Raw genomic sequence first — 21,163 nt, forward strand, 5'->3', positions numbered from 1 at the left:
TCTTAGTGTTTATTAGCCTTGAATAAAAAGTGTTTTGGGGTGTTTTAAGACATACTTGACAGTATTTGGTTCCGCCCTCCCCACCCGTGGAGCCTTCCAGAAGTCGCCGGCAGACCCGTGCGGCTTGCAGCCCAGCCACACTCCAGATTTTCATCCTTAAAAGTCGCTATTTTGTCTGTAACTCTATATTAAGTGTCACAATCCTTCAGTCAACATGTCCACGTTGGGGACACTAGCGTTCGATGAGTATGGGAGGCCTTTCATCATCATTAAAGACCAGGATAGGAAGACACGGCTATCGGGCATTGATGCATTGAAGGTACAATGGGCTAGCTAACGGAACGCAGCTTTTGCATGCTAGTGTTAGCATGTCGTTCTTTTGCTTCTACTCTCTAACGTCTTGTACTTTGAATCTGCAAGGTTGATGACGCTTTATAAGATATTGATTTATAGGCATGTCGTGAACTTGTAAATTAAGTCGTTTCTTCAGTAGTAGTATTTTAGCATTAGCTTGAGGATTAGCTAGTCATGCTAATACTGCGGCCCATGTGCTTTCTGTATAACGTCAGTGCGTCCAGCCCATACTGTCAGCTAGTGGATTTTGCTATTTGGGTTGTGCCTTGTTGTATTTTCTTCCTTTCTGTCGTACCATATAGACATACTACACTTCAGATGTGGAATTTTAATGTTCATGCGGTATATGCGAGGACTATGGATGTTATGACTTCAGTGTAATCGGTATGCTGACATGATGATGTTTGTGATTTGCAGTCTCACATTATGGCAGCTAAGGCGGTTGCCTCAACACTTAAGACGTCTCTGGGACCTAATGGTGAGTAGCAGTAAAATTGTCAGTCTTGAATAGATATAAAACGTTATGAAGGTGTCTGAATCTTTTGTATGTTCTTGGCTCTAGGTCTTGACAAGATGATGGTTGACAGGGATGGAGAGGTTACTGTTACCAATGACGGAGCCACCATTCTCAGCATGATGGATGTGGACCACCAGATTGCTAAGCTTATGGTGGAACTGTCCAAATCACAGGATGATGAGATTGGTGATGGAACCACTGGAGTTGTTGGTATGACAACATTAAATGGCATTTACACTCCACAGTAGATGGTGGCTGATTTTCATAATAGCTCAATGTTTGACCTCATCTAATGTATTTATCTTGATCAAGGCAGCCTGCTGTCATTTAACCATATCCCAGCTTTTGTTACTTAATACCGTTTTCCCCTCCTCTTCCGAAGTGCTGGCTGGGGCTCTGCTTGAACAAGCTGAGCAGTTGCTGGACCGTGGGATCCACCCCATCAGGGTCTCTGACGGTTACGACCAGGCTGCACGCATTGCCATCGAGCAGCTGGACAAAATTGCTGAGACCTTTCCTTTTGATCCCAGCAACACAGAACCGCTTATTCAGACTGCAATGACCACACTGGGCTCCAAAGTGTAAGTCTTGTAGAATGTGTGAATGAAGTTATTCAAGTGACAGTTGAGTAATGCTAAGAGGAACACTGTGTTTAAAATTTTGTATTAATATATTGCTTTTTTTGCTATTTTTTTTCCAGTATTAATCGGTGCCACAGACAAATGGCTGAGATAGCAGTGAATGCTATTCTCACTGTGGCTGACATGGAGAGGAAGGATGTAGATTTTGAGCTCATTAAGATGGAGGGAAAGGTGGGAGGCAAACTGGAGGATACACAGCTTGTCAAGGGAGTCATAGTTGACAAAGAGTTCAGCCACCCTCAGATGCCCAAGGTATAAATATACCACAGACCCTTTAACAAACAGCTTTCACAACTAAAGTCATATTCAAGAGATTATTTATGGCTTGCTTTGTTGCCTTCTTCAGCTGTGCAGCAATTTTTGAAAATGTGACGCTAACATACATTTTTCATTGTCACCTTTAGGTCCTGAAAGATGCAAAAATTGCCATTCTCACCTGCCCGTTTGAGCCTCCAAAGCCCAAGACCAAGCATAAGTTGGATGTCACCTCTGTTGAGGACTACAAAGCCCTCCAGAAATATGAAAAGGAAAAGTTTGAGGAAATGATCCAGCAGGTTTGTACTGCAGCAAATGCACATTGCTGATGCATCAGCAAATAATCTCCCACTAACATGGATAAATGGCTACTAAATGGACTTCTTGGTATTTATTTGGGATGTGTTTTAAAAGACTTTTTTTCCCTCTTAGGTCAAAAGCAATGGTGCAAACTTGGCCATTTGCCAGTGGGGCTTTGATGATGAAGCTAACCACCTTCTGCTGCAGAATGAGTTACCAGCCGTTCGTTGGGTTGGAGGACCTGAGATTGAGGTGAGACTGAGATCACTAACTGAAACAACTGAAACATTTAAATTCTGTACTAGAATTAAAGATGTCCACTTTCATTGTTATAGAAATCTTGCTTGCATTTTCATGTGCTACATTGTTGGTATGCAAGATTTCAGTGTCATGTTTCCTGCACAGTTGATTGCAATCGCTACAGGAGGTCGCATCGTACCAAGGTTCTGTGAACTAACACCAGAGAAGCTTGGTACAGCTGGTTTGGTGAAGGAAATCTCTTTTGGCACCACAAAGGATCGCATGCTGGTCATCCAGGAGTGCAAAAACACCAGGGCTGTAACCATTTTCATCCGTGGAGGCAACAAGATGGTAAGCACAGATTTATGTTGTCTGTCCAAATATTTATCAATCTTCATCTTTTCCTGTTGATTTATTGTATATATCATCTTCTCCATAGATTATTGAGGAGGCCAAGCGTGCTCTTCATGATGCTCTTTGTGTAATTCGCAATCTGGTCAAAGATAACCGCGTTGTATATGGAGGAGGCGCTTCAGAGATTGCATGTGCTCTGGCTGTTAACCAGGCTGCAGATAAGGTGAGAAATCCTCAAAACACTTGTTAGATTGAGAGACTTTTTTCAGTATTTAAGTGTAGAATGCCTTTAAATATGCTTCTTACACACACTTTTCCATCCTAGTGCCCATCACTGGAGCAGTACGCAATGAGGTCGTTTGCTGATGCTCTAGAGGTAATCCCAATGGCCCTGGCTGAGAATAGTGGACTGAACCCAATCCAGACCATGACAGAGGTCAGAGCCAGACAAGTCAGAGAGACCAATCCCTTCCTTGGCATTGACTGTCTTCACAACAACACCAATGGTAAGAGAGCAACCTGCAGCGTGTAGGGTATTATTTTTAGCAACAGAAAATCATTCCAGAGGATGACCATTTAATGTAAACATGCTTTAGTGCTCTTTCAAATCAACAATAGTTTAGACATAATGTATTAAATTATGTTAATCATAATGATTATGTAATTTAACCAAATGTTACTTGCTGTTATTGAAAACATAAACAGCACTTTTTTGACATTTTCATGAAGACATTCTGACATCTCAATGAGAAACACAACTATTCAAATAAATGATTGCTCATTTCCACTTAGTCTTCTCGTCTGCTGTTAGAGCACTCATAATTAACAGAACCCAAATTATTTCCATCAATGTTTTTTTTTTTTTTTTTTTCCCCCATGTGTCACTTCCTGCTGTTAAAAAAATAGACCTTTTGTTTACACAACTCATCTAGTGGGTTCATGAAAAAAATACTTACAAGAACAAGGGATTACATAATTTATGATTGCCTCTTTATTTTTAGTTTTGTGTATAATTTTGACTTGTTAGAATGTTTGTCTAATCAGACGAAATGAACTTCTGCTATGTTCTGTCTCCTATGTAGACATGAAGCAGCAACATGTGATTGAGACCCTAATTGGCAAGAAGCAGCAGATCTTGCTGGCTACTCAGGTTGTCAAGATGATCCTAAAGATCGATGACATCCGAAGTCCAGGAGAGACTGAGGACTGAAGCCCTCCTGAACACCCAGAAGGCGCGGCTGTGTTGTAGAACACTTGATAACTTCTTAAGTTGTTCTAAAAGTTTTAGGCACTTCCCCGAGCGCCATGTTCAAGTCGCACTGCGTTACGGTATTTATCATTTGATACAAAATGTCCTGACCTGTCAAATAGTATCAAAGTCACCATTAAAATGTTGGTCTGTTGAAATATTGTATGACTGTTTCTCTTAATTCATGATCCCATAACTCACATGATATTGTTTGTTTTTGGATATTTAATGTTCTGACAATATATAGAAGAACTTGACATTTGGGAGACAAAGGCTTAGATGCATGAAAATTTCATTTTGCTTTATTGCATGTAGCTTATTACCAAAGTTGGGGTCTCATTTAACAGGACAACTTATTGCAACCATATAGTTTGATAAGGCAAAAAGGGGAAAACCTAATTTTACCTTATCACCATTTATAAAATGTAAAGGTTCAGACATAATTATACATATATGAAAATTAACAAATTAAATGGCTCAAATTCTATATTTTACATTTGGCCTTCATGAAATCTGCATATTATATGTGCATTCTTTATTAAGTGCACTGACTGCACTACACTAGTTCTCTGCACCTCTTATTTACATGTACTTCTTCAGCCAGTTGAGCAGGTCTGTTCTGGCCTCCTGGATGTAGGGTTTGTCTGCAGGGTTGATGTCTTCTCTCTTGCGGTGGACAAACCCATGAGTCTGTCCAGGGAAGATCTTTACATGATAGTCAACTGTGCATTTCTCTTTCAATTTGGCTTCAAGGATGCTCACCTACAAATGAAGAAGATGAGAATCTGAAGTTTGAGGTGTTGCGTGAAAGAAGCAGAAACTACACTAATAGTGCTATTAAAGTACCTTTTGTGGAATGTTAATAGCTTTTGAATTAAAGCATTTTGGAGGCATATGAAAGCGCTTTTACCTGGTCAAGTGGAATAATGTCATCTTTCTCACCAAAGATGAACAATGTGGGACACTTCAGGTCATACCTGTCCTCCCTGTCACGGACAATTCCTGCAAAGCATCAAATCAGCCACCATAAAGCATGTTTTCACAATAGTTTTGTAGATATTTCAGCTTATTTGAATTCTGAAGTAATCGGGTCTGCATTTTGACACATCAAAAATGTTACATAATGTTTACAATTTTCTTAACCTACCATAGACTGACACTCCAGTTTTGATGTCAGGACATTGCAGAGCCAGATAATGTGTGGCACTGCCTCCCCAGCAGAAGCCCACAACTCCAATGTGCTTGGCGCCGCACTTTTCTTTCAGAAACTTCACTAATACATCCACCTCTCTGGGAAATATACAGCACATACACCCAATGAGAAAGTGTCTGCAAAATGATGCATGGAGAAAAATGTTCTTCTGAGGGGGTGATATGTTACTTGTTAATGTTGGTTGGCTTTCTGCCTTCAAGCCACTCCTGAAATGTGGACCAGTCATGTGATGGAGTCCAGGGTTCCTTTCCAAGAAAGAAGTCTGGACAAACAGCACTGCACAAATTCAAGCAAGACAACTGTGTTAACAGCAAATATGCACCAGCTGTTTTTTTGTTTTTGTTTTTTTTCCATTCATCAAGAAAAGCCCTGGACCTTAAATGAGTGACCCATCTTCATGAGCAGATATAGAGTTATATATTACGCACATATATCCATTGGCAGCCAGCATATCAGCCATGTATCTTGTGTTGGGAAGTTGCCATCCGTAGATGTCTTGTATGACAATCACAGCCTTGTCAGATGCAGTATCTGGCTTTACTACATAGGTTTGAATGTGCTCAGCCTGGATCTCTTGACCCAGCCCTCCATACTCCATCCGATCTCCAATATCACAGGGACATGGTCTGGCCTCGTTTGCCATCTGTTGACGCAGACACAGAAACAAAAATCCAGAAAAGGCCTGATGTAAAAGAGCTGCACGTAGTAGGGGGGAATGTTGACGCAACCAATTAGTGACTCATTGAATTTCTGCGCAGACAGTTTTGATTGTGAAGGCCCCTGCACAAAGCATCTTGAACCCAAACCACTATATCCTAAAGTAGCATTAAACTGTACCGGAGATGATAAAGTTACAATTAGTATTATGTAACATACCGTTATGGAGTTCGATGACTGAAAGAGTGGAAGGTGAAACTGCGATTGTGAAAGTTTCACGAGCAAAGAGGTAGTGACGAAAAAATTCTGCAAAAGGCCTTCAAAGTAAAAGTATAATATAAAATATGCAGAAATTAAGGAATTACACAAAATATAATCAACATGTGACATGAGGCTGCGAAATATAAAAAAGGATAAGTAATTATGGTGCAGATTTGGTGATTTGTTGTAGCACTAAAATAAAAAAATAAAATAAAAAAAATAAAAAAAGGGAGACTATTCGTTTTCGCACTCTAAAAGTGGTTATAACTTCACCTTGTATTACACTGTGTTGGTTTCAGTAATGGCAAACTTCAAAACCTGCGGACATCCGTTTACTTTGTATCAATCCATACACTTCAAGAAGCGTCCGCTCTGACCACATCGCTCAGCTGTATGTGTGGTGCTCCTTCTCAAAAGGCACCGCTGGGATTCGAACCCAGGATCTCCTGTTTACTAGACAGGCGCTTTAACCAACTAAGCCACGGCGCCGGTAAATCACGGGAATTATTACAAACTACCAGTCGGTGCCAATGCCGGCACTAATATTTCATAGTTATTTGTATATTGAATTAAGTTCTATGGATGCATTTTCAAGGGAATCCTCATATACATACATTATTTCCTGAATAAATAAATATTGTCTGGTTATTATATCTTTATATATTTAGAACATATTTCATAACACATATTGTAACAACTCCATGAAAAAGCTCTCATATTTTGGGGTAACTTCCATACACAAAACGAAATGGACAAATGCTTTTGTTAATGGAAGTCATTCATTCATTAAAAAAAGTGGGTTTGGTGGTTGTAGGTTGTAACAGAGACCCATGAAATTTTAACAACTTTTAATATTATTGATTGAGTTTAATTTTTGTAATACAGTCTCTTAATCTCCTCGTTATTTTTCATTTATTTGACTCGTGAATGTAAAGTCATTAGTTCATCCTCATTTACTATTATTTACTGTATTGTTGTTATTATTATTATTATTATTAGTAGTAGTAGTAGTAGTAGTAGTAGTAATGTCTTTGTCTTGTGGTTTGAAATGTATGCTCTGTGTTATTTAAGTTACTGTTCATAATTTGCGTTTTCGTTTGTAATATTGCTTATAAAGGCATAAAGATAAAAACATATGTCTTTAAATATTTAGTATGTTGGTTAAAGTAACATAATCTAGACAAGAAAGGCTTAAAAGAGAGCCCCTTCTCCCTTACTTATATATATATATATATATATATATATATATATATATATATATATATATATATATATATATATATATATATATACTCCAGAGATTAATACGACTAATACCCGACCCTCCACCTACCACGTAACAGTTGTTGTGGAAGTTTTCTATCGTAAAACGTGTCGCTCTGTGGTAAACTCAAATCCTGCGCATATGTTGTGCGACAGGCAGGACTGGGGTTAGCAGTGACGTTAGCGCATGCGTTAGCGGAGACGTTAGCTCGCTATTTGTCTCCTAGGTGTAACTGTCGTTTCAGCAACATTGAGGATGTCACATTGTCTGGGAAAATTAATTTACCTTAATAATACATTGTAAAAATAAAAACATATATTTATCGGTGAGGACTGGCTGGATGCGAAAAGAAACAACCAAGCAATCGCTGCTGTTCAGTGTGGGGAAACCATTTTATGACTGTCAGTGCATCTGACCCATGGCTAAGGATACACTCGCCTTGCTAGCTTAATTCGGCTAGCTAAACGGTAACATCCGTGCCGTGGATGGGTTCGCTGTACAAGATACTCTTTGAAGAAACCGTGACCGGTGCATAGTGAAGAACATGGATACAGCCGAAGAAGGTAATTACACTCGTTGTTTGACAGGTTAACTACCATTAGCTGCGTAAGTGCATCACAGAAAACCGAGTCTGCGTCTGAGCTGGCCTGCTAGCAGGTATCTACAGAGAATACACCAGATTAATGGCGTGTCACTAAATGGTGTAGCTAGTTTCTTATCATGGAAACTGTAGAGAGAAGAAATAAACCTGTGTTGGATTGAGCCAGTGTCAACATTTGCATATGGAGACGTAGTTGAGTATAGAATGGACCAGAAGTTGTTGGTGATGTCATCAGCCTCTTTGAACCAGGCCATCTAATGTTATATACACGAGCTTTGTCGGAAAATAAACATAAATATTTACTTTTATTAGAGAGCGCTTCTTGTTGACACAGCTGCCTGTTAACACACCCCCTATCTGTCCTTTGTGCATTGCTCGGCTTTGACAATGGGTATCTCGTACTCACTAGTCTATTCTTACATACTATATGTTTGTGTCTGTGTGTTCGTGCGCTCCCAGCGGATATTTGTCGTGTGTGCCGCTCTGAGGGGACCCCAGACAAACCCCTGTACCACCCCTGTGTCTGTACTGGCAGTATTAAGTTCATACACCAGGAATGGTAAGTATCATCAGCTGTATTTTCTGTTATTATTAAGGTTTGTCATGTTCTCTCTTGCCCATGTCAATTTTTCTTGTCCATAAAATATTTACAGGTGCAGAAAAGACACCATGAACAGTAATTAATAATAAATATGTTATTAGGGTGCCGTACTATATAAACAACCCGTAGTCAGGTTATTTTTAATCTCATGATCCATAAATAGAAACACAGATTTGCATTTTCTTAGATGTTTCTATACTTAGACTTTTACTTGAAGAAGACTTTAATCAAATTACTACAGTATAGTACAAATACTTGTCCTGAATTAGATGATCCAGAAACTGCATGTTTCTGTTGGTTTTGTTATTTCAAGGTACTTTGTAAGCAAGGTTCGACATTGCTGGTTGATTATGGCAAATGTAATAGAAGACTCTCTTAGGGGTGTAGAGCAGGTTTGTTCTGTATCACATCCAGGTTACACAGAATCCCAGATTACTTGCCTCAGGTGTTGTATTGGCATGTGGTAACAACACTCGCTTCTGTGGTTGTTTTGACCTATGTTCTCAACTTTCCTGTGAGTGAAGTGTCACAGGTTACAAGAAGAGATGTTGCCAGGTTTGACTAGCCCCGAACGTTAGTTTATGTCCCCTGTAATTTAGCATCACAAAGTTGTTTTTAGCAGATTAGTAGTTAGCTCATTGAAATATTTACTTACTTCATTGTTATTGGCTGTATGTAAATGAATTATGAATATGAAACACATTGACTGTTTCCAGGACTTGTTTGACATTAATTTGAAACCTTCAGGGACTAGGCAAGCACTGACTGTGAAATACTGATGTCTAAAATACAAAGCAGGCAGATTGCCAATGCTACACAGATGTTTAACAGCTATTGTTTCTGTTTTTTATTTTTATTCTGTTATTTTTTCACACCAGTTAAACAGAGAATTCTTAATTATTAAAGAAAAAAATCAACTGTTTTACGTATTTAAGGCCTCTAACACAATATCTTTCATTGAGATCGTTTAAATCCAACTTGAACCCTACAAGCTATTGTGCTGCATTAATCCACCAGTAATACAGCACAACAGATAAATATCAGCTTCTGCAGTCAGTGAAATGTCATCTGTATGTCATCTGTATTTGGTATTCAGCCTAACCAATCTCATGTGTGAATGACAGTGGTGAAATACAGTTTTCACAGATGCAAGCAGGTTTTCATCAGGTTGTGCTGGATATGGTTAAACCATGCACAACCATGGTTGTTGTACTTCTTACAGTTCTGCTCAGTTATATGTTTAGCATTCTCTTGTGTAGGATGATGTCAGTCTGGGCAACATAAAAGCAGTCTGCAGTTTTTTAGTTTGTAATCACTGACTGAGAATATGACTGAAACATGATAAGTGGTTATAGTCTGTGTCTGAGGTTCACAGGTCCTGAAGAGGTTATCTCAAATGATTTTGCGCCCTCATCTCATCATATGCTGTTGTAGTCATAGTTGTGGTATCTATAAGAAAGATTATGTCAAGTCAGTGATAACACTATAGACCTTTGTCTACTCTGCATCCCAGACTGGGGTTTAAGTCTGAACACAACAGGTCTTTCTTGCGATACTATTTAGTACAAACTCTTGACCAGTAAGGTGTTGGCAATATGGCCAAAACTTTTAATCTCAATATATGCAATGTCATATCATGGTAATGGTTAGAATAAAGTAATTATCCTATAAATTTAGCTAAGAAATTATTTAAGATTTCCACACTGTATTGTATCCCATATAGTTTATGTCTGATTTGGGACTTAAATACCAGCAATTCCTGTCTAGAATCACACCATTCTATGTCACGTTCACTAATGTCTCTCTGTTCATTTGCGTTACCCTCATGCAATTCTCTTATCATCCTATTTAGAAGAATGCAATGAACCCAGAAGACAAAATATTGCCTTGAAGACTGTGATTTATGAATGCCTGATGCTATATTGATATAATATGCTTTTTTCTACGATCAAATGTTATTTATCATGATATCACAAAACACTACATCCAATACTCAGACTCATTATCAAAACAAAACTTTGGATATTCAAATGTGACTTCAGACACACATTACTATATCCCTATCTTAGTGTAAATTAGCTAAACAGACGCAAAAGAATCCTCATGTACGACTTTTTACCTTCTACATTTGCTTTACAGTTTGGTCCAGTGGCTGAAGCACAGCAGGAAGGAGTACTGTGAATTATGCAAGCACAGATTTGCTTTCACTCCTAGTAAGTACTCATGGCACTGATTGATGATTCTCATTAATGTATTAAAGAGCTTCAAGGCGTCTAAACTAGCCTTTCAGAAAGGGCCACGTGGTTCTTTTCTTTGCATCAAACCATTTCACGTTTAGCAATTAACAATTCTTAATGCACAGTTTTGGGAAAAATAGAAATAAGTACAGGCAATGATGTAAAAATAACGTCATACCTAAAATGTTCTCTCTGGTTCACCCTTTGTGTCCTCTCCACTTCAGTTTACTCCCCAGACATGCCCTCCCGCCTGCCAATCCAAGACATTTGTGCAGGCCTGCTGACCAGTGTTGGCACAGCCATTCGCTACTGGTTCCACTACACTCTGGTGGCTTTCGCATGGCTTGGGGTAGTTCCTCTCACTGCATGTAAGTAATACTCACAGATGTGATGCAGCAATAAATTAAATGAACATTGAAAGCCACATATAACCCAGTTATTTATTTTATTTTTTGCACACATTTTGATATGTTTGTAGTCTTCATCTTTTGATTGTATGTAACACTGTTATAGGTGAAGTAACCAAGACTTAGTCTTCACAAATGAGCTCATGTATATGGTTTAACATCATGAAAAGAGTTATGGCTTTAACACTATTACATAAGAGGTGTATGTTAATCCCGTTCAGCACTCAACACAAAAAGTTTTCTACATCTATTTATTACTTTTCATTATGTAAGTTGTAACAATGAAGTATTTACTTGCATTTTAACATTTACATAAGTATTTAAGGAAGGATTATGTGGATTATGTTCATTTATTTAATTTTTCTTTTTGTATCAGGTCGCATCTATAAGTGTCTTTTTACCGGCTCTGTGAGCTCACTTTTGACACTACCACTGGACATGCTCTCTACGTAAGTATTTTCTAAAATGACAAACTACGAATATGATACAAAATGTTATTTTATTTTCTAAAATGAGTCTTTAATATTCAAACTCTTTGCTGCCCAGTGTAAAGCTCAACTTGCTTGTAGTTAAATGACTACTCCTCTGTTTTATGTAGTGTAGGAGAAACATTTCTTAAAGTGTAGCCTTCTGAAATAAGTCGAATAAAATCATCTGATTTAGTCAAAATCTGAGTTTTTTTCTTCCACAGCAGTTATAGTGGTCTGTTTCTTGTATGTGTTTTTTGCAGAGAGAACCTGCTTGCAGACTGTTTACAAGGCTGCTTCGTGGTCACCTGCACCCTGTGTGCTTTTATCAGTCTTGTGTGGCTCAGAGAACAAATAGTCCATGGTGGAGCTCCCCAGTGGTTAGAGCAGCACCAGCCACCACCCCCCAATGCAGCTGGGCAAGCCAATGAGGTATTTATCATTTTCTTCTAGTTTAGGGCTGTTGGTCTGTACGATCATATAGTATATTATCTGTGTCTACTTAAAATCAGTTCATAATTTTGTTTGTTCCAGGACAATTTGCATATACACTAATGATATGCACAAGATAGTTCTTCTAGTCAGACTTTAAATACTGCATATTAAATGAAGATTAAAGAAATTATTGGTGTGCGAGAGTTTCTTTGTTTTATTTTGTTTGTGTCTTCTGGCCGCTGTAAACCCTACATCTACTTCACAGTAACCTCCCCTGACATACAGAATCACACATCGACACATATGCCCTCTGATTCTTTTATTAAAGCCAATTATTTTGTTGCTTTGCCCTCAGGCACAAGCTGCAGGTCAAGGAGCAGCTGATGAGCCTCCTGCTGCCCAGCCAGCCCCTGCTGATCCCCCAGCCCATAATGAGGCAGAACCTGAGCCCCCTGATGCCCCACCAGACCAGGGTGATGACCCAGAGCTGGAAGAGGAGGGAGCAGCTGCCGAAGATGGAGATCCTAACAATGGAGCGCAAGGTTAGGGGCTGGAAAAGAGCTGTTATTGTCATAGTGATGTGAATAATAATCAAAATTCCATATGTTCCAGATTGTTTGGTCAGTATGAGGTGTCAAGCTAAAAGTTTACGGCAGTATACTGTATAAATGCAGCGAATGCCATTGGGTTTGTGTTAATGCAGTTTTAGTAAGAGACTGCCCTCATTAGAGCACAAATGCATGGTCTCAATTATTAATATTTTGGCATTGCACTAAGATTCGAGGATGATGTAACTGAATGTCAGAGTAATACAGAGAACGCTTTTGTCACACTTGTTGGCAGCGTTGCAGACTAAAAAAAAAAAAATTTGTGAATTATACATTATTGTAGCTTTGCATGTGCTGACTGCTAATTGAACGCAAGGAAAATCCCGACTTTATGGCCTGTTTTGTACATTCATGCTGACAAATTTTCCCACAACAACATTAAAACTATAAATAGTCTTATTAAGAGTATTTTTCTGTCCTAATGCCAAAGCACCATTCACACTTGCCAACAAAAACAATAACAAGGTCTTTATTGTCTCAATATTATTACACTACAGTGCTGTCATAACAAACAACTACAAAGGTACAGTTTGGCTATGATTAAATTGGATAAGTCCCATACTTTTAATGTATATATTCTTTAAAGTATCAGCTTAAGAACACAATAATAACTTGGCTCACTTAAAGTTGATATCTCTATCTCTGTAGATGACATGAATTGGAATGCTTTAGAGTGGGACAGAGCAGCAGAGGAGCTCACCTGGGAAAGGGTAACTGTGCATGCCTCTGCATCGCTGATTCACAAACAACCCCAGCATACACTTTACAAATTCTATTGGTTTCTTATCTGTTTTTCCATTTCTCTCACAGATGCTGGGCTTGGATGGTTCACTTGTATTTTTGGTAAGTTTTCTGAGCTGTACTTTACAGCTTTTTTTAATTTAACAGAACAATATCTTTTTTTGCAGGCTTGTGTATACATGTATTAATAGATAACTCCCTGTGTGTGACTTGTAGGAGCATGTATTTTGGGTAGTGTCTCTCAACACACTCTTCATCCTCGTCTTTGGTAAGTAAATTGAACTGAACATTGTTTTCCTACCAGTTTCAAAGACTTTTCCCTTGTATGTATGATGCAACTGAAGCAGTGATGGCATTGAATTAATGTGCGGTGGGCTGCACTCAAACTTTTTTTTTTGTTTCTTCATTTTAGCATTTTGTCCTTACCACATTGGGCACTTCTCTGTTGTGGGTCTTGGCTTTGAGGAATATGTAAGAAACTGCTTTCATTGTATCATCTTTGTTATTCAGTAGTGTCTGTCCAGAATAATAATTGCGTACTTCTGGATTACTTCAATTTTTTTCAGGTCCAGGCATCTCATTTTGAGGGTCTAATCACAACCATCGTGGGCTACATATTGCTGGCCATGACACTCATCCTCTGTCATGTATCCTTCCACCATCCCCTGTACTCTACCTAACTGTAAATGCTAAAGCAGACAGAATTGGATGCTGCTTGTTGTCTTTTGTTCTGCTACAGTTCACCGTCTGTAATCTCGAGAGATTAAAGGGCCAGACAATGCACGTGTAATTAATTCTATTAGGTGTGTAAAAATGTGTGTGCAGTGCCAGTGTTGATCCTTAACGGCTGCCTCAGGGACTGGCTGCTCTCGTCAGGTTCCAGCGCTCTCGACGTCTCCTGGGAGTCTGCTACATTGTTGTCAAGGTAACGCCTCTTAGTGCATTGCTGCTTTGTATTAGTTACGCAAGCACCACCCTTAGTATCAAGTAGACACAAACAGGCATTTTTTCACAAAAACTGAGACAATGTGTCATAATTTTCCCTTCAAATTAGATCTGTTAGTAATGTTCATGTGTATAAACTGTTACTGAGAGACAGCTTTGTTTCTTTTGCAGGTGTCTCTGCTGGTTGTTGTGGAAATAGGTGTTTTTCCACTGATCTGTGGTTGGTGGCTTGACATCTGCTCCTTAGTAAGACTCTAATGTCCTTGATCTGACATTTCATGTTTGTATTTGTCTGTTAAATTGCATCCTTTCCATGGAAAAAAAAAAGCAATTTTTTTGTGAAATCAAGTTGACCAGACAAAACATGAAATATGTTGTGTTTGTACCATATGCAATGAAATACTGGTCAAAGTATATTTTAATATCAAGGATTTCCTTTTTGATTGGCAGGTGGGCAGCAACTATTTGTATTTTAATGCAGCTCTTAACTCATGTGTGTGTTAAGTGAGTTTGTATATTTTACCAGAAACAGTAATAAGAAACCATCTCACTTCATTCTTCCACCTAAGCATACACACGTATACACAGTGGTGAAAATAACACCTTTTCTCATGTATTGTAATATTTTCTCCACTGCATATGTGAAGAGGTGAAAATAATACTATTCCTTATGTATCAGGAATGGTGTGATTTTCAACTCTCAGCCTGAAGAAAGTTACACAATATATACATTAAAAGAAAACCCACCCTACATGCTATGCAGCTGTTTACCTGCATAATAACTGACCTCAATTGAACACAATAAGCTTTCTTTATTATATTGTCAACAAAAGTAGACATAGCATTTTTGTTTATCACCAGTAAGTTACCAGTTTGTGCCACCTTAAATCATCTGAAACAGTAAGTTAAAAGAATTTTTTTTTTTTTGTTTTTGTAGGAGATGTTTGATGCCTCCCTGAAAGACAGAGAGTTGAGTTTCAAATCAGCACCTGGTACCACCATGTTCCTGCACTGGCTTGTGGGAATGGTCTACGTCTTCTACTTTGCTTCTTTCATTCTCCTACTGAGAGAGGTAAGATCCTCAAAACACACAAGACTTTGCAAACATTAGTTTATTTTGACAAACAAGGCTTTAGTATGTAATTATCTTTTGTGCATAATAAGAAACTTAATTTAATAGAATATGCTGTCTTTTTTGCTGTTTATTCATCAGGTGCTGAGACCTGGAGTTCTGTGGTTTCTAAGAAACCTCAATGACCCAGATTTTAACCCGGTGCAGGAAATGATTCACTTGCCCATCTACAGACACCTGAGGCGGTTCATTCTGTCTGTTGTGGTGTTTGGCTCAATTGTGTTGCTCATGCTGTGGCTTCCAATAAGGCTGATTAAACTACTGCTGCCCGCCTTCCTCCCTTACAACGTGATGCTCTACAGGTAACCAGCAGGACAAACTTAATAAATTATTGGGGGCACACTGCATTTAATTCCTTTACCATCTTAAAAACAAAAACACCTTCATGTTTAGGTCAGGTCATAACGTCTTATCATGTTGTTGAAGCAAATTTTGAGTAACAGAGGTAAAGGTCTGATTATGTCAGATCAACCAAGAACAGAATTTAGCAAGACAATTCAGGTCATGTACTGTTGAATGTAGATGAATGGAGGACATTTGTGTCCTCCCTCTCTCTGCCTCTTAGTCTCCCTCTGATCCTGTCCTCCTTTCTCCCCTCAGTGATGCCCCAGTCAGTGAGCTGTCTTTGGAGCTGTTATTGCTTCAGGTTGTGCTGCCAGCTCTGTTGGAGCAGGGACACACTCGCCAGTGGCTCAAAGGCCTGGTCAGAGCATGGACAGTCAGTGCTGGTTATTTATTGTGAGTCAAGTGTTAACTTCATTGCTTAAATGCTCTTTTTCATATTGTTGTTTAAGGCTGTTGCTTGATTCTTCATCAAACACACATGTAATCAGTGATTAAGTTACTTTTTCAGATTGGCTGTTAGAACTGATATCTCTTTGTTTCTATAGAGATCTTCACTCCTACCTCCTTGGGGAACAGGAGGACAATGATGGAAACCAGCCTGTGAACAACAACAATAATAACAACCCTCCTCCTGGTCACCATAACAACAATAATAACCCTGCCCCAGCTGTTGGTGAGGGGCTTCATGCAGCCCACCAGGCCATCCTGCAACAAGGGGGGCCTGTAGGCTTCCAGCCCTACCACCGACCTCTCCGCTTCCCGTTTAGGGTGAGGCCATCATACCTGTGCTTTAAGAAACAAATGTACTTTTTTGTGTAGCTCTACAATATAATTTATTTGTATTTGCTTGTCTCCATGCCAAATATTGAGCATATGCACTTTTGATTAAAATAATTTCTGAACAGTGATGACAGTCTGTAAAGTCATACAGTACAGTTTAGTCATGAGTGAAAGTAAAAAAATCCTGCATTTACCAATTGTGCCTCATTCAGCAGAGATGTTAAGAACTACAAAGTGATGGAGCATAATCAGCAATGACGATGTTAAAGACCAGTTTAACATTTAGTAGTTGTGGATACCATATTTTCATTCATAGCCAATTACAGAATAGAAGCTGTATGTCTTTTTACTGGAGTCCTATCTTTAGAAATGCAAACTGTGGCCACCTAGCATTTGTGGTTTCCCAGACAAATTTAGAAGTGTGCCAACGCCCAAGCTATCACTGTCTGTGCATTTCAGGCCTCAGAGCATAACTCCCAGTTCTCTCTCCCCTCATCCATCATTTCACTGATTTTGATCTTGATAGTGTTGCAGACAACAAATCGTCTATTTATATTTACTTTTATGTTTTAACCTATCCTTGTTATTCCAGATTGTGTTGCTGATTGCATTCATGTGCATTACTCTGCTGGTGGCCAGTCTGGTGTGTCTCACCCTACCAGGTAAGAGTTGTACAAGAACACCAAAATTCTACTTTTCACTTTGTAAACTCACTCTCAAACCATAATTGAAGGTTGTATATATGTATTTAAGTCTCTCTTATGGTTGAGAATTTCTATTTTAGGCTCTAGCTCCCTCCCTAATTCCCTTTTTCCTCAGCCAGACTTGAGGATAGACTTTAAGAGTTGGTAAAATTCAAAAAGTGTTTTACATCTATTATTTAATGTGCTTTTCAGTATTTACTGGGCGCTGGCTGATGTCCTTCTGGACAGGAAACTCTAAAATCCATGAGCTGTACACAGCAGCATGCGGTCTGTATGTCTGCTGGCTGTCTATCCGTGGAGTCACTGTGCTGCTGGCGTGGATGCCCCAAGGACGCACTGTCATCATACGCAAAGTCCAGGAGTGGACGCTTATGGTGGGTATTGATAACCATGCTGAGGGTTAATATAGTGATTAATTATCCAGCCTGTATAGTTTTCAGAGTTGGGTTTGTATTATAAATGTTCCTTCTGGTCTTTGTGTTTCTGTAGATCCTGAAGACCCTGGTTGTAGCTCTGCTGGTTGCTGGAGTCATCCCACTGCTGCTGGGCCTGCTGTTTGAACTGGTCATTGTGGCTCCACTCAGGGTTCCACTGGACCAAACCCCCCTCTTCTACCCCTGGCAGGTACTGTATGAATTTGTGTAGCACTGTGTTTTTATTACCTGTTTCCCAGAGGGATCTTAAATAAACAATGCTGTACTTTGAAACATAAGAGATATTCATCCATTGTTCTCTCTGGTATTTATAGGACTGGGCTCTTGGAGTGCTCCATGCCAAAATCATCGCTGCCATCACCCTCATGGGACCGCAGTGGTGGCTGAAGACTGTTATAGAACAGGTAGATTTTAGATGATAGATACTACATGCATTTCAGTGACAGGAGGCAAAAGAATTCTGGAAACCAAGTTGTCAGCATTGAAGTTTTTTGCTAATTTTTCAGTCAGTACATTAGCATCTTGACTTTTGACCATAGCCTATAAGGTAAATACCAGAACTGGTGCCCCTCCCCATTTAAAATAAATGAATTTCCAAATGATTAAAGTGTAATAAACTAAAACCTTTCCCTTAGGTGTATGCAAATGGCATTCGCAACATCGATCTCCAATTTATCATCCGTAAACTGGCAGCTCCAGTCATCTCAGTCCTTCTGCTGTCCTTGTGTGTGCCGTATGTGATTGCTGCTGGCATTGTTCCTGCTGTAGGTGAGTCTGAAATAGAATAGGGAACCATTAAATAGTGTTTTTGGTCATTGTGGTTAATTACTTTGACTTTTTTCACACCAAACCTGAATTCCTTTGTCAGGCCCCTTTTCAAAGTAAAGTAATATATAATCACAGCCATAGAAAAAGACGGAGTGAAAGCACTGCCTGTCTTCCTCAGATTCTTATTGTGACTGTGTAATATTATAGGAAATATTGACATATTGTAGAGGTGAAGCAATTTATGATTTTATGACCTTTTTTTTTTTAATCACAGGAGTAACCCCAGAGATGGAGATCCTGATGCAGAGGAGAATCTACCCTTTCCTCCTGATGGTAGTCTCGCTGATTGGCATTTTGTCCTTCCAGATCCGACAGTTCAAGCGGCTGTATGAACACATCAAGAATGACAAGTAAGAATATGTTGACAAAACTAGCAGAATTTACAACCCCAAATCAGAAAGGTAATCACTGTGGAACAAGCTAATTTTACAAAAAATCTCAGTGGTAGATTGGTCAACTCCGTATGTGAATATACATTTGTTCGTGGCATTTAGGCCTGCAATACATTCAAGAAAAACTTGGGACAAATAATTATTTAAAATTATTAAATAACAATGTGATGAGGAACAAATGATGTGAACAGATTATTGTAATCATGATACAGTACATAAGCAACATCCACGGAAGGTCTAGTCGTTCAGGAGCAAAGATAGAATGAGAATCACCAGTTTGTCAAAAAATGCATGAGAAAATTATTGAAATGTTTCAAAGATGTGGGAAGGGATTTGGATATTTCACTCAGATTCAAGGAATTTGAATGTGTCTCAGTGGGTGAGGACCAATCCTAATATGAACATCATCTTTAATCCCTCAGACAACAGCACATCAAGAGCAGTCATTCATCCATAACTGATAGAACCACATGGGTTTAGGATTACTGTAGCAAATCTTATTTTGGGTTGGAATGCCCAAGACAAATCAAAAACCCACATTCTGCTTATCTGTCCCACGTTTTTGGAATGTGTTACGAGTATGAAATTTGAAGTGTCAATTTGGGAGAAAAAAACAAATGCCATGAGATGAAATCCACTGTTAAGGTACAAAATGATTTACTAACTGCTGTTTTTAGTTTTAATTGAACATACTAATCGCAGCTCAGATTTTCAGTTGTATATGTGGTGAGGTAGCAGTTGTCTTTTTGATGTTAGCAATTTTAGAATAAGATATGATCCGTTAATCGTGTATTAGTCCCAAAACAGGGAAGTATTTGATGATACAGAAGAACATCTGGGACAATATTCTGTTCTGTTCTATTCTGTATGGGAAAATAGTTTAACACAACTTTTAAGAAAAAAACTTAACATAACTCTGTGAAATACTTCAGTATTAGTGTCTCCAAAGTGAAAAATAAAATGTAATCAGTGCCAATATGCTCTCCTTTCAGATACCTGGTTGGCCAAAGGCTTGTTAACTATGAACGGAAAGCTGGAAGAACAAGCTCAGTCCCAACCTCCAACCCTGTCGCTGAGTAGATTTTTGTGTTGTGTGTCCTTTTGCACCGGTTATACATCCCTTACCCCACCATTTTTGATTTTCAACTCACTCTTGAGACTGTAATCCCCCTCAATCTCCTGTGGATGTTGCCGGATTTGACGGATGTCATTCAGTTTTTCAAATCCCCTTTTGTACCCAGCAAAAGTGGGACCAGAAGATGTATTATAATCATGGGACAGTGAATTTATCCCCTCAGTCAAAAAGTGGAAACAAGAGGGTGAGTGTTGAAGGGTTTGATTTAAAGCTCAACATCCGTATTGTCGTTCATGCCTTGCTTTGTAAAGTGCTGCCTGATAATTGTACATGTGTAAATACTTTGAACGCAGACTTTGTCTTAAAAAAAGACATATGGATTAATGCAATGACCATTGTACATCTTAAAAATATATGTATAATTTATTAAATAAAACTGACAATTTACCTTTGGTTGTTGCAAAGTTTTCACAAAACGTGTTTGTTTATGTTGGTGGATGATGCGTGGTGTGAAAATCAAGATGAAATGGTGGTCATATATTAATTTCATTTCATTTTCATCAAAATTGCATCTTTTGGAATGTCAGTACCCTTTATTCAGACCTGAGGGTGGAGTTCCTGTAAATCATAAATGTAAACCCAGTAAGACTCAACAATCATGAAAAACTATTAACTTATTTCCTTCCAAACATTCTTCCTCAGTTGTCTTTCATACAAATCATACCATTCAAACCCAGGTATTATTTACTTATTCATCTTCCTTGATTCTGGTATCATATAGTTGTCAGTATTTTCAAGTAAACATTTTTAAGTAGTGAAATCAACCAGGTTCATTTTGTTTCCACAACAATTGACCTTTAACCTATCTGTTTATGTCAGGGATTGTTGTGGAAATAAATATGTTTATTTCATTTTTTTAAAATTAGCAGATCTTGCAGAATCTTCAAGCTCTACCCCAGTAATCTTTTAGGTCTGAGTTTTTGATGTTTGTTTGTCTGAGCTCTGACCTAAATTCCAAAAAGGGATACTGTATAAAAATGTGAATAAAAATAGAGGTGTCAAATAACAAAGTACAACTACTTTGTTAACTTACTTAAGTAGAAATTTTGGTTATCTACACTTTACT

At 38.6% G+C, this 21,163-nt stretch overlaps 3 protein-coding genes and 1 non-coding gene across 4 annotated transcripts; 2 read left to right on the forward strand and 2 right to left on the reverse strand.

The window, feature by feature from the left end:
- Positions 1-78: 78 nt before the first annotated feature.
- cct5 (chaperonin containing TCP1, subunit 5 (epsilon)) lies at positions 79-4,070 on the forward strand. The gene is made up of 11 exons (XM_030122959.1): positions 79-319; positions 772-832; positions 917-1,081; positions 1,254-1,452; positions 1,572-1,764; positions 1,917-2,066; positions 2,200-2,319; positions 2,473-2,658; positions 2,747-2,884; positions 2,987-3,167; positions 3,744-4,070. Exons 1-11 carry the CDS (start codon positions 215-217, stop codon positions 3,869-3,871), a joined length of 1,626 nt encoding a protein of 541 aa, XP_029978819.1. The 5' UTR covers positions 79-214; the 3' UTR covers positions 3,872-4,070.
- Positions 4,071-4,190: 120 nt separating this feature from the next.
- On the reverse strand, positions 4,191-6,130 carry cmbl (carboxymethylenebutenolidase homolog (Pseudomonas)). The gene is made up of 6 exons (XM_030122960.1): positions 6,000-6,130; positions 5,552-5,766; positions 5,292-5,399; positions 5,058-5,200; positions 4,821-4,912; positions 4,191-4,672 (listed from the first exon to the last, which is right to left on the reverse strand). Exons 2-6 carry the CDS (start codon positions 5,764-5,766, stop codon positions 4,493-4,495), a joined length of 738 nt encoding a protein of 245 aa, XP_029978820.1. The 5' UTR covers positions 6,000-6,130; the 3' UTR covers positions 4,191-4,492.
- Positions 6,131-6,456: 326 nt separating this feature from the next.
- On the reverse strand, positions 6,457-6,530 carry trnat-agu (transfer RNA threonine (anticodon AGU)). The gene has a single exon. It is a non-coding gene; the product is annotated as a tRNA-Thr (tRNA).
- A 936-nt stretch (positions 6,531-7,466) lies between these two features.
- On the forward strand, positions 7,467-20,501 carry LOC115411272 (E3 ubiquitin-protein ligase MARCH6). The gene is made up of 25 exons (XM_030123338.1): positions 7,467-7,868; positions 8,366-8,465; positions 10,647-10,720; positions 10,969-11,112; positions 11,528-11,600; positions 11,882-12,050; positions 12,409-12,595; positions 13,310-13,371; positions 13,472-13,504; positions 13,619-13,670; positions 13,815-13,873; positions 13,969-14,049; positions 14,259-14,327; positions 14,519-14,593; positions 15,285-15,419; positions 15,561-15,781; positions 16,080-16,217; positions 16,370-16,592; positions 17,197-17,266; positions 17,501-17,682; positions 17,798-17,932; positions 18,057-18,146; positions 18,378-18,510; positions 18,785-18,920; positions 19,955-20,501. The coding sequence occupies exons 1-25, from the start codon at positions 7,850-7,852 to the stop codon at positions 20,040-20,042; spliced, it is 2,748 nt and encodes a 915-aa protein (XP_029979198.1). The 5' UTR covers positions 7,467-7,849; the 3' UTR covers positions 20,043-20,501.
- The last annotated feature ends 662 nt before the right edge of the window (positions 20,502-21,163 follow it).

This window comes from Sphaeramia orbicularis, chromosome 20 (assembly GCF_902148855.1).
Source record: "Sphaeramia orbicularis chromosome 20, fSphaOr1.1, whole genome shotgun sequence".
Classification (NCBI taxonomy): domain Eukaryota; kingdom Metazoa; phylum Chordata; class Actinopteri; order Kurtiformes; family Apogonidae; genus Sphaeramia; species Sphaeramia orbicularis.